Source organism: Enhydra lutris, unplaced genomic scaffold (assembly GCF_002288905.1).
Source record: "Enhydra lutris kenyoni isolate GAN:26980312 unplaced genomic scaffold, ASM228890v2 scaffoldscaffold63, whole genome shotgun sequence".
Taxonomy (NCBI): domain Eukaryota; kingdom Metazoa; phylum Chordata; class Mammalia; order Carnivora; family Mustelidae; genus Enhydra; species Enhydra lutris.
This window is the reverse complement of record NW_019154147.1, coordinates 7,854,792-7,868,196: the sequence shown is the minus strand read 5'-3', so window position 1 is coordinate 7,868,196 and position 13,405 is coordinate 7,854,792. Positions and strand designations below refer to the sequence as shown.

At 38.7% G+C, this 13,405-nt stretch overlaps 1 protein-coding gene across 1 annotated transcript in view; it reads left to right on the top strand.

The window, feature by feature from the left end:
• Nucleotides 1–3,362, top strand: part of LOC111158789 (zinc finger protein 286A-like) — a 6,727-nt gene extending 3,365 nt beyond the window's left edge. Inside the window, exons 3-4 of the mRNA XM_022521043.1 lie at nt 1,877–1,991; nt 3,193–3,362. Of these exons, the coding sequence (XP_022376751.1) occupies nt 1,877–1,991; nt 3,193–3,362 (285 nt within the window). The remainder of the gene's footprint in view (nt 1–1,876; nt 1,992–3,192) is intronic.
• The last annotated feature ends 10,043 nt before the right edge of the window (nt 3,363–13,405 follow it).

Below are 13,405 nucleotides of genomic sequence, written 5' to 3'. Positions count from 1 at the left end.
AGATTTTATTTATTTATTTGACAGAGAGATCACAAGCAGGCAGAGAGGCAGGCAGAGAGAGAGAGAGGAGGAAGCAGGCTCCCTGAGAGAGCAGAGAGCCCGATGCGGGGCTCGATCCCAGGACTCTGAGATGATGACCTGAGCCGAAGGCAGCGGCTTAACCCACTGAGCCACCCAGGCGCCCCAACCCACTGACCTTTTATATAAATTTAAAAAACTGTCTTTTGCGTTGCATTAGATTTTGTTTGATGCTAACAACTATCTTTCTTACTGGAATTTGCCTGGGCTGGTTGTTGTTGTTTTTTTTTATCTTTAATATATTAGATTTTTTTTAAATATTAAAGTTTTAATTCTTGCTCACTGTAACCAGGTGAACAGCACAGATATATATAATAAGCATAATATTACTTGCCTCCCCAAATTCAGCCCTCCCCCTCTCCCTACTGAGGAGGACAGTTTGGTGTATATCTCTTTCCACTTCCCTCTCATCCCCAACTTTGGGATTTTTGTTTGAGTGTCCTTTCTGTAAATAGGATGTGGGTTTTTTGTTTTTTTTTTTTTTTTAAAACCTTTTTTATGCGGTAAATGAACTAAGTCATATTAATTTTATGTTTCAGATTTTTCTTGCCATGTGATTTTTATAATTGTTTATTATACTTTATTTCTTTTGTATTTTCTGCCTTTCATGCAATAGCTTGCATTTTTTTTTTCTTTTAATGGTTTGGAAATTAATTCCTATCATGTGTCATTTTAGCTATAGATATGCAGATTAAGGAACAAGGTCATTTTTTCCTTATAATATCTACTCAGTGGCTACTTAATGATTTTTATATTGTATTTTCTTTTCTTTTTTTTTTTTTAATATTTTATTTATTTTTTCAACAGACAGAGATCACAAGCAGGCAGAGAGGCAGGCAGAGAGAGAGAGGAGGAAGCAGGCTCCCCGCCAAGGAGAGAGCCCGATGTGGGGCTCGATCCCAGGACTCTGGGATTATGACCTGAGCTGAAGGCAGAGGCTTTAACCCTCTGAGCCACCCAGGGGCCCCTGTATTTTATTTTCTAAGGATGATTCTTGGTTTTGTTTTATTTTTTATTCTTCTTATTTAAGTTTCAGATTATTTGCACTTTGGGAACTTTATTTTGAAATAATTTTAGATTTAAATAAATGTTGTAAGTAGTAAAAAGAATTTTCATATACTCTCCAGTTAGAGTCTCCAAAAGTTAACATTTACCTCACTTATGATAATTAATCACAGCTTTTATATATTTTGTGTTATATAAACTTGATCCTGTGATATTTACACAGGAACATTTATAAGTTATATCTGTATCTTCAATTAATTTGTTCCTGTTAGTTTCTAGTTTAATGCTTTTTCCTTTGAATTCCGTGCTTGACTGTCAGTCTTCTCACTGCATGACTATTTCACATTTCCAAATTCTGTGTTTCAGTTCATCTTCTGGTTGGCTAGATTGATTCTTTAAGTTTTTCTTGAGGACTCACAAGGAGAATGACTCAGACATGCCTTTTTCCTCAGGCCCGGTTTTGTTTACTTTGCCAACCTGCACTGTTGACCCGTTAATTCATGTTTTAACTCTGTATTCCCTAGAAAAATGATAGTCTCAATGGAGAAACCGTAGTCTTACCTCTTTGGGTTCTCATACTGAATCCACAGTCTGCCCGGCACATGACTGATACCCAGTGACTTTATACCTAGAGTATTCCGAATCTGAGTACATAAGAATGCTTATCATTTATCACTGTCATTTCCTGTCCTTTGTATAGCTTACACATCTACATGAGGGCCAGCGGAAACTGGGGGTTGAAATTGAGTCTGTTAAGTGAGAGATGGTGAACAAAAGTATGTTTGTGTCGTAGGCATCAGTGACGTTCAAGGACGTGGCCATGGACTTCACCCCAGAGGAGTGGGGGAAGCTGGATCCCGCACAAAGGGAGGTGATGCTGGAGAACTATAAGAACCTGGTCTCGCTTTGTAAGGATGGGTTCTCATCGTGACTCTAGAATCTGCATATGGGGACATCATTACGTTACTGAAAGTGAAATAGCTTAACGAAGCCTTTACCTTTGCATTCAGAAATCATAAAGTATTGCTCCCTTTGGACCCAAAGAAAAATCTATTTCTGTTCTAGTTTCTTGGTGAAATGTCTATGCTGGTTTTGTGTCAAAATTCTTTTTTGAATGTTAGAAACCTAATTCACACTGGCTTAAAGGGGATAAAAATACTGATTCAGGGAATCCTGTATACTGACAGAAATTTTCTTAATTTTTTTAAACATGTGGCTTGGCATTGCCCTGTCTTAGCTTTATTCTTAGGATCTCCCCTTGTGGCAGAGATGGCCATTGGCAGCTCCAAGGTTGCATGATTCTTCCAGTTAGAGTACTCTCCAGCCAGTATGGATCTTGTGTTCACCTCTCTGGGGTGGGGGGGTGTGCATGTGCATAATATGTGCCTGTATATGTTTTCAAATGGGGTAGAAGAAACTATGTTAACTCTTCCCAGTGATATTTACACATATACATTGTAAGTTACATCTGAACCCGTAATTTGTTGCCATCGTTTTCCAATTGAATGCTTTTGGCCTTGAATTTGTTTTGTGCTTATGTAATAAATCCCTAAGAAAGTGGGTTCTGGTAACTGAAGAGGGAAGAAAGAGAAAAACCTTTAGAAAGAAGACAAAAACTCTGGTCACCATGGTCACAACTTTTAGCCACTGAGGTCTGCTTTCTTCATTTCTTCCCAAAGCTAAAGGACTCACCTGTAGTGTCTCCCTGAAAGAGAAAATTCCTCAATAGAGAAATAAAGAGAAATTCTCTTGTCTCTGTCTTTTAACGTAAGTTCTCTGCCCAGTGTGAGGCTTGAACTCATGACCCTGAGATCAAGGGTCCCATGCTCTGTGGACTGAGCCAGCCAGGTACCCTAGAAGTTCTCTTCTTATTGACAGCCAAAAACATTTGCCTTTTCCAATGCATATAAGCTCCTTCCCAGACCAGATTCTTGCTTCAAATACTTTAAGCGGCATTCAGAAGCTCACCCTCCCTCATTCCTGATCTTCCTATAATACCCTGTCTTTGTAGATCATAGGGTTGGGTCTATGTTATAGAATAGGTCTTTGTGCCCATCACAGATAGTTAAGTCCTGTTTCTTTTTTGTTCTTTCTTTTTTAAACGAGCAGGGCTTCCAGTTTCTAAACCTGAGAACTACAATTTGGAGAATGGAAAAGAACCATTGGTGCTTGAGAGAAAAGCCCCCAAAAGCAGCTACTCCGGTGAGTTGGCCAAATGGGGGTCTCCAGAAATAACAGCCCCACAGGACAGTGGAAAGGGGGCACTTTTCAGTGCTTAAGAAAGAATATTAGAAATGCCTATGTGCTTTTAATTTTTAAGTGATGCACTTATTTTAAGTGATAGAGCATTGTGACTAATATAAAAGTGGAGAAGAAAAGTAACATGGATTCACTGTCAAAATCAAACATACGCTAATATTCTGCTTCTCTTGCCTTTGTTTCTTTCCTCTCTTTGGCAATACAAAATAAAAATATCGTAACTGTACGGGTCTGTGAATTTTCACAAATGAACACGTTCATGTAACTAGTGTCCAGGTCAAGGAGCAACCTTACCAGCCTAGCAGTACTCTTGTCACTCATTTCTTCCAAGGGTAACCTATCCCAACTTCTTACACCATAGATTAGTTTTGGCTGTTCTTGAACTTCATACAGACTACGTTCTAACGTCTGGCTTTCTTCACTGAACGCCATGTCTTTGCATGTAGCTGTGTTCCATTCTTTGTGTTGTGTGGTCTTTCATTGGTCTAGACCAGTTTATCCATTCTCTTGGGATGGGCATCGGGGAGGTTTCCAGTTTGGGGCTATATAAATAGTGCCCCTATGTATATGTCTTGGGCAAACCCATCTAGGCATACCTTGGAGACAGTGTGGGTTAGGTTTCAGAGCACCAGAGTAAAAACAAGTATTGCAATAAAGGAAGTCAAATGAATTTTTTGTTTCCCATTGCATGTAAAAGTTATGTTTATACTATGCTATAGCCTAGTAAGTGTATAATACCATTAAATCTAAAAAAAACAGTGTATACACCTTAATTAAAACATATTGTTAAAAAATGCTAACCATTGGGAGACGCCTGGGCGGGTCAGTGGGTTAAGCCTCTGCCTTCAGCTCAGGTCATGATCTCGGGGTCCTGAGATTGAGCCCAGCGTTAGGCTCCAAGCTTGCTTAATATTCTCTCTCTGCCCCTCTCCCACCGTCACTCATACTTTCTCTCCCCAAAAAAATGCTAATCGTCATCTGAACTTTTAGCAAGTCATGAACACTGATGACAGATCACCATAACAAATATAATAATAACGATAAAGGTTAAAATATTGCAAGAATGTGACTCAGAGACACAAAATGAGTAAATGCTGTTGGAAAAATGGAGTTGTTAGACTAGCTTGATGCAGGGTTGCTACAAACCTTCAATTTATAAAACAAAACAAAAACGCAGTATCTGCAAATTCAGTGAAGTGGATGATAATGAAAGCAAGGTGTGCCTGTCTGTGCATTTCTGTTGCGTTAATACATGGGGAGCAGTGTTGGGTCCTGGGGTAGGTGCATGTTTACTTCTGGTAGATACTGCCAGATAGGCTTGCAAAGGCATTGTCCTAGTTACAGTTGCACTTCTACTAGCAGAATATGTGATTGTGGGAGCTGCTCAGCATCCTCCCCAGCACTTAATATTGTCTGATGGCTTCACTGAAGCCATTCTTACAGGTGCGTGAAATCTTTTCAATAAATAAGAAGAGTTGGGGCCCCTGGGTGGCTCTGTCGATTAAGCGTCTGACTCTCGATTTAATTTCAAGTCATGATCTCAGGGTCATGAGATCGAGCCCCACATGGGGCTCTGCACTTGGTGGGGAGTTTGCTTGAGATTCTCTCCTCCATCTGCCCATCCCCCAACTTGTGCTTGCACGCTCTCTAAAATAAATAAATAAAATCTTTTTAAAAAATAGAAAGCTTTGGGGCGCCTGGGTGGCTCAGTGGGTTAAAGCCTCTGCCTTTGGCTCAGGTCATGATCCCAGGGTCCCGGGATCGAGCCCCACATCGGGCTCTCTGCTCTGGAGGGAGCCTGCTTCCTCCTCTCTCTCTGCCTGCCTCTCTGCCTACTTGTGATCTCTCTCTCTGTCAAATAAATAATAAAATCTTTAAAAAAAAAATAAAAATAAATAAATCTAGGAAGGTTGCTACTAAAGAATTAAAAATCAATTTTTATCTTCCCTAAAAAAAAAAAAGCCTATTTTAGTAACCTGATACTAGCTCTAAAAAAATAAACTTGGAGTGCCTGGCTGGTTCAGACAATAGAGCATGCAACTCATGATCTTGAGTTGTTAAGTTTGAGCCCCACGTTGGGCACAGATTACTTAAAATGTTCTTCCCAAAAAAAAAAAAAAAAAAAAAAGAAAGAAAGGAAGGAAGGAAGGAGAAATGACACAGGGGCACCTGGGTGGTTCAGTTGGTTAAACATCTGTCTTTGGCTCAGGTCATGATCCCAGGGTCCTGAGATAGAGCCCCACATCAGGGTCCTTGCTCAGCGGGGAGTTATTTTAAAATTTTTATTGGAGGGGCGCCTGGGTGGCTCAGTGGGTTAAAGCCTCTGCCTTCAGCTCAGATCATGATCCCAGGGTCCTGGGATTGAGCCCTGCATCAGGCTCTCTACTCAGCGGGGAGCCTGCTTCCCCCTCTCTCTCTGCCTACTTGTGATCTCTGCTTGTCAAATAAATAAATAAAATATTAAAAAAAATTTATTGAAAAATATCCCCTGTATTCCAAGGCAGTTACCATTTAAATTTAGGTTTCTTTAAACTTACAGGTTTTACATAAACAGGACTTTAATAAAACAATTTGAATTTTAAACACTATCAGAAAATCATATGGCATATACTACTCAACTGTGTGAAGTCTGAGACATAGCCTTATTTATTCAATGTAATTAAGAACTCAGTCCCATATGTTCAGAGAGCAGTTCTATTCTATTTCCAGTCAAAAAAAAAANAAAAAAAAAATAAAATAGATTAGCTTACTTTATTTTTGGGGGCTAAGAAGAAATCTCTAGGAAATACCCCTATCTAAATATAAGTAATCCTTTTCATGTCTTGAGTTTTCAAAGATTGATAGCACATTGTGTATTATTCTTAATTTGGTTTAATCCTGTTTAATATATTCAGCCCTGTCAAATTTCATGACTTTGTTTTTTCCCATTATAAAGCAGCATATTAAACTGTTATTGATCACGGTGGAGGATGGGAAATCGCAATACATACATAGTTAACAATGAATTTGAAGAATACCAGCAATAATGAATATAATTTATAAGATCCTGAGTATTCTTCTTGTAATTACAAAGCATTGAAACATCACACTTTTGATTTTTTATTTTTTTAGAAAGATTTTATTTATTTGACAGAGATCACAAGTAGGCAGAGAGGCAGGCCGAGAAAGAGAGAGAAGGAAGCAGGAACCCCGCTGAGCTGAGAGCCCGATGTGAGACTCGATCCCAGAACCCTGGGATCATAACCTGCGCCAAAGGCAGAGGCTCTAAACAACTGAGCCACCCAGGTGCCCTGAAACATCAGACTTCTTAAAAATATTTGAGAGAGTGACTGAGAGGGGGGTGATGAGGAGGAGCAGAGGGAGAGAAATTCAAGCAGACTCCCCACTGAGCACAGACCCTGACACAGGGCTCGATTCCACAACCCCAAATTGAGCCAAAACCAAGAGTCGCTCAACCCACTGCGCCACTCAGGTGCCCCAAAACATCCGATTTCCAAACGTGGCCAGATGTTTTAAAACCATGGTTTTGCTCCGAAAATTACGTAAGCAGAGGTTGGTAAATTTTGGTTTTTGACTCATATAGCCATGTTACAATAAGCCCATAGCACAAGGAAGAAAAATTACCTAGTAGCCCTATTTCCAGAAAGGCAAAGGCAGGAGCTTTATCTTGATGTTCTCCTTACTGTGTATATTCCCGAGAGATATTTTGTTGATAGTTTTAAAGTACCTACAGCAAGAAGACTTTTACTATTTTGGCTGGAGTGGAGTTTTGTTTGAGGGTTGGCTTGGGGGTGTAGAATGAAAAGTGAGCCAAAGATAGACATGGCAAGCAGTTTACAGATATATGAATGTATATATGTATATATGAATGAAAGGTAAGGATGGAAGGTTGAACTGGAGCCAAACTGCAAAATTTTAAATTACATACGTGGTTTACATCTTGTTTCTATTGGACAATGCTGCTGTAGACTCTAGACACAGATGTGGCAAGCCATTATAATTAAATGTGCCACTTGTCAATGTGGTCTTTAAGAACCATTTAAGATTCTCATTTAAAATAAGTATGAAGTTCAGTCACACCTGAACTTTCTAGAGTGTAGGTTAGGACTTGGTGAGAGAGGACATTTCAGGCCTATTCAGTAATGATAAACAATGGTAAACAATCAATGCAGCTGGATGTGAAAAGAGAAATTAACAGGACATAGTCACTGACAGCAGAGGACTCTGTGTACAACAAATAGCTAAAATGCAGACCTACACATAACAGAATAATCAAGCCTGGATAGTACAACAGGAGTCCACATAGATGTGATATGAAGCTGTGAATGTAGATGAGATCAAGGAGACAAGCACAGATGAAAAAAAGGGAAATAAGGACAGGTAAGTATGATGTGATCAAAGATTAGAGAACCAGCAAAGTACCAAAACAAAACAAAAAACTTCCCAAGAATTCAATGTAACAAATAACTTAAGAGGTCAAAGCTTTTGAAAAAGATAATTTTCATATCAGGCTACTGGTATCCTTTTAACAGCTCTTTAAAATAGAGGGGAGAGAAAAATCAACCTAAAAAGATAGCATTCCAAAACCAAGCTACACAGAAAAAGGTGCAATAAAATGCATTATCCTGAAAATGGAAAATGCAGGGTTTCTACCAAAAGACAGTTCACTGGGGCAGGAGGGTGGAGGAGGGGATATGCTGGTGCTTAGGTGAACCCTTATGCTATTTTGGATTATATGCTGGCCTTACAATTTTTAGAAAACATTTGAGCTTTTAGCAATAAAGCAAATTTGGGGGGTTGGTTTAGCACTTATATGGCCTTTTATTCCCTGAACAGATTCATTTATATTAGCATTACACCAAATGTGTTTTGCCTAGAACTACAGAACTAAGAGACTTGAGATAAATGAATACTAATTCTAAAGATTAAAAAACATTGTTTCTACCACATAAGGAGATCCATGTTGCTCAAATATTAGTTCACATCTACATGATTCAGGCTGCCTCCATACTAGTGTAATATTAACACAGTAATATAGGGAATTTGGGGATAACATGAATAATGCTCTGTGAACTATATAGGGCTTGATACAGTTTTCTTCCTCAGAATATAGAGAGTTTAATATTTCCCCCTCTAAGAGAAATAAGCTTCCTCCTCTCTCCCCCTCCAACAGTAAGGATCACAAAATTACTCCAGAAAATGTTCATACATGTAAGGTATTACCTGTTGATTAAAGTATGAATGAAGTCTTTTAATGTAACATTTCCTATTTTGTGAAACTAAGCCTTCACAGAAGTATGAATGAAAGGGAATAAAAAATCCTCTAGGTAGAATGTTACCCAAACCAAAAGCTATACCTTATAGAATGCTGAGAGCTGGAAAAATATCAGAATATAATATAATCTCTTTAACCCAGGACCAAAGAGGTTACATTGTGTTTGTACACAGTACCCTTATTAAATGCCTCAATGATTGGGAAGAAATATTTTTATTTTTTTTCACCTAGAACTATTGGGAATTAAAAGAAGTATCCAAATCATTGAAATTGTGACTATATTAATGTGCACCCAGTAATTTGGTTGAGCAACCTGTATTTTTGTAATACACACACACTAGCATCAAGCTTATTAGAATGGGGAAGCCATATGAATACAAGAGATTAGCACGCTTTAAGTCCAGTTTTACTGAATGGGTCTAGGTATACTAGAGTTAATAAGCTTTATTTTCCTCTTCAGTTTCCTGAGGTATGTGGATGTATGTCCAGATACTACTATTGCCATTAAAATTAGCTAAGATTTTTGGTACCAAAACCCTCAAAAGTCAGTTTCTCCCATGGTATCAGCTATCAGCTAATTAATGTTTAATATCCTAAGACGTAGTGTTTTAATACCTGGAAGCAGTCCTTAAGAATACCCAAAATGATCTAAGATGTCTGAATTGCTTTTATGTGAAAAAAGTTTAAAGGATGTTGACTCTCTAATCAGCACAGCGTATGACAAAAAGCATTAATACATTCCACAAGTAAATTAACACAGACTCCCATCAAATCTGAAAAGGTAGGTTTGAGAGATCTCTCCCAAAATAAGGAATGTAGTCATTACCAGGTAAAACAGCATACACAAATGTAGCCGTGTTAAATATAAATGGAAAAACAAAATACTGCTTAATGGTCTTTTTAAATGTTCAGAAATTATATGCTAAAACAAAACCTATTTTACTATTCCCAAAAGGCCTTCAAAATTTGCCCACTCAAGAATGTCACTAAATTTGCATCTTTAAGTCACAAAATGTCTTCTATGTACCCTTTTAGCATGCTAGGTGCTGTTCTCTTTTCCAGTAACTTATTCAAACTTTTCCTAGACTATTTTAAATGAGCCATTAACATGAACGTGGTAATACAGATTAAGATGGTTTCTTCTAATGAATTCAAGACAATGTACACATATTGTATTTTACTACCGAGTTCCATTTAAAAGCAGCACTTTTCTTATACTAAGTTGCACAATTTAGGTAGAAAAAAATGAGACTTATATTAATTTTTCACTTACAAGGCTATAAGAAGCAGGAGCCATTTTTCATGGGAGATGAGTGGGAAGGAAAAGGCGAGGCCTCCAGTTTCCAAGTGAAAGGGGAAGAAAAGTAGGTGGTGACTGAGAGCTGTGAGGCTGCTTTCAGGATCTATTTCCCTCCCCAAGCAAATAATCTGCCTGGGAGGGGTCAAGATTCCTGCAATCAGGCACTCTTCTTTCAGGCCTTGGCAGTACCCTGCCTGTCTTCCTGCTCCCAAGGAAGCTAAAATAAAGCCTGTTAGTCCTTATGATGTTCTCACACACATAAAACTTAAAGTTAGCCATCTGTAACACCAGACTACTTTTATCAAATCCTTCTTTCATAAATATGAATGAAGAACCATGAAACATTTGAAAAAAATTAGAGGCAGAAAAAGTAAATAACCAAAGTGAATTAGTATTTCAACACATCCTGTAACTGGTAACTTTTTAAAAAAATCTTCAGAATGACCAAGATAGTCTATATGTAAAATAAGAACGGACTGCTCTATTGCTGAAATTTAAAGACAATTTTTTTTAAAGATTTTATGTATTTATTTGAGAGAGAAAGAGAAGGAACAGGGGGAGGGACAGAGGGAGAAGAAGAGGGAGAGGCTGACTCCCTGCCCAGCAGGGACACAGATTTCGGGACTCCATCCAAAAACTCCAGGATCATGACCTGAGCCCAAGGCAAGCGCCTAAGCAACTGAGCCACCCAAGCACCCCAAGACAGTATGTGTTCTGAAGGGGGGGTGGTGGTAACATTTTCTATAAAGTGTTAGAAAGCTTGTGATAAATGAAGAAATTAGTTTAAACATAAAACAATCAATTCAGTCCAATTCTTCCAATCCAAGCTCCAAAAAGCAAGCAGAAAAACTGAAAAACTGGAAAGCAAAATTCTCAGCAACTAAGAAACCCTAAAGACTTCAAGTTAAAAAAACAAATGAAAACCTATGCAGTCTCATAAAACTTTAGAAAATCAAGTAACAACAACAAAAAAATCCGAATGCGTAAGAAAAAAAGATTACCTACAAAGTAAGAACTGCATTCAGTCAACTTAGACTAAACAAGCAGTGATACCCGCAAAGCTCTGATGGAAGATTCCGCAGCTAGAATTCTATGTCCAAACTATCAATCAACAGCTAGGGTGAAACACTTTCCAGTACACAAAACTGTTTACAGTTTGTGTACCTTTTCTGCCAATATACCAGAGAACACCTATTGCAGCAAGAACAAAAGGGAATCTAAGAGTAAACTATGGAACCTATGAACAGCCGAACCCAGCAATGAAATGGAAAAAGGAATCCTAGTATGATAGGAGTTCACAGACAGCAATATACACCATTAAATATGGTTAAATAACCAAAAGAGCTTAGCAAAGAGAGAGGCAATTACAAACTCAATAAAAAATTAAGGTCATGGGATGTCTGGGTGCCTCAGTCAGTTAAGCAGCTGCCTTTGGTTCAGTTTGTGATCCCAGAGTTCTGGGATTGAATGCCGCATCGAGCTCCTTTTCTCAGCTAGGAGCCAGCTTCTCCCTCTGCCTGCCGCTCCCACTGCTTGTGTGCATGCTCTCTCTCTGACAAAGTCTTAAAAATAAAAATTTTTTTAAAGTCATGATTCATTGTTTTAGCAATAGCATGAACCTAAACAAAGGACCATTAAAAGAATTCATTTTATCTCTTAGAATTTTGCTTTCCAAAGGATGCAGGATTTGTCAAAAAATATTACCTGTGAATCTAAGTAAATTACCCATCATAAATGCGGATTTTATCTATATTCAGTCTAGAGGCAAAATAAGATAATCGGTTATAAAATGTCATAAACCTGGGGCACCTGGGTGGCTCAGTGGGTTAAGCCTCTGCCTTCGGCTCAGGTCATGATCTCAGAGTCCTGGGATCAAGCCCCCTGTGGGGCTCTCTGCTCAGTGGGGAGCCTGCTTCCCCCCTCTCTCTGCCTGCCTCTCTGCCTACTTGTGATCTCTGTCAAATAAATAAAATATTAAAAATAAATAAATAAAATGTCATAAACCTGACAACAGACAAGACAATGGGAATTGGGAGATGAAGGAAAAGAAAGTAACGAGTGTGCTGCTTCCTTAAATAGAGAGGAGCAAACAGATACTAAAGTTGGTGTAAGTAGAGGCTTAAATGAAGTTTGAGTAATAAAGGTAATCAACAGAATTTAAGAGTTCAGCGAAAAGAGAACAGAACTAGTGTAAGCTAAACTCCTTGCAAGAGGTAATACTGCTTAAATTTAGTAATCAAGATACATGTAAACAGTAACCATTCTAAGAATTAAAGACGTTCTCTCAGCAAATCGGATAGAATGTAAGCAGAAATATAGACTTCCTGTGCTACTTCACATTGGGTCCTATATCTCCTGTTCTCCAAGTATACGGCTTATATTATTCAAGCTAAAATATCAACTAAGCATAAACATAAATAACACCTTTCTCCACTACTCAAACTAGGAGTTATAGATATATCATTGTGAGATACCTTAAATTCAAAGCCTCTCTTTTTTCTAAGATTTATTTGACAAAGATCACAAGTAGGCAGAGAGGCAGGCAGAGAGGAAGCAGGCTCCCTGCTGAGCAGAGATTCCCATGCAATTCGGGGCGTGATCCCAGGACCCTGGGGTTATGAGCTGAGCTAAAGGCAGAGGCTTTAACCCACTGAGCCATCCAGACACCCCTCAAAGCCACTCCTTTCAAGTGATTTAACAACCTACCAAATGAAAGGTAAATACACCTATCCATACAGATGCAACCATGGCTCAGTTATTTTAGAATACAGTTAAGGATTAGAAATCTTTTTTCAAGAATTTGAAACTTAACTAACTTTATAAGTACCTAGCCTTCATGCTTTTCTCAGGTATCATCACTTATCCTCTCTGCATAAAAAGCTGATACAAATTTTGTAGACTTAAAAACCAGGGACGCCTGGGTGGCTCATTTGGTTAAGTGGTTGCCTTTGGCTCAGGTGGTGGTCTCAGGGTCCTGGGATCAAGCCCCGCCCACCAGCCTCCCTGCTCAGCAGGGGATTGTGCTTCTCACTCTCCCATGGTTCCCCACCCCCATGCTCACACTCTCTGACAAAATCTTAAAAAACAAACAAAAAAAAAACTATACTACACTAAACCAGCAAAACAAGAATTCAATCTTGAAATACACCAACCTTATAAAGAGGATTGTAGTTGGATGCTGTTTCATTCAGCAACTTAGAATTTAGCCAACCATCAGCATAAAGGAAAACTGCTGAGCTGGGTTATAACTACAGTATTTTCTTAACTTTTTTTTTTTTTTAATATTTTATTTATTTGACGAGAGAGAGAGAGATCACAAGCAGGAGGAAGCAGCAGGGAGAGGGAGAAGCAGGCTCCCCACTGAGCAGGGAGCCAGATATGAGGCTTGATCCGAGGATCCTGGGATCACGACCTGAACCATAGACAAACGCCTGACTAAGCCATCCAGGCTTTCCCAAAAGTGATTTTTATATATATCACAAGGCCAA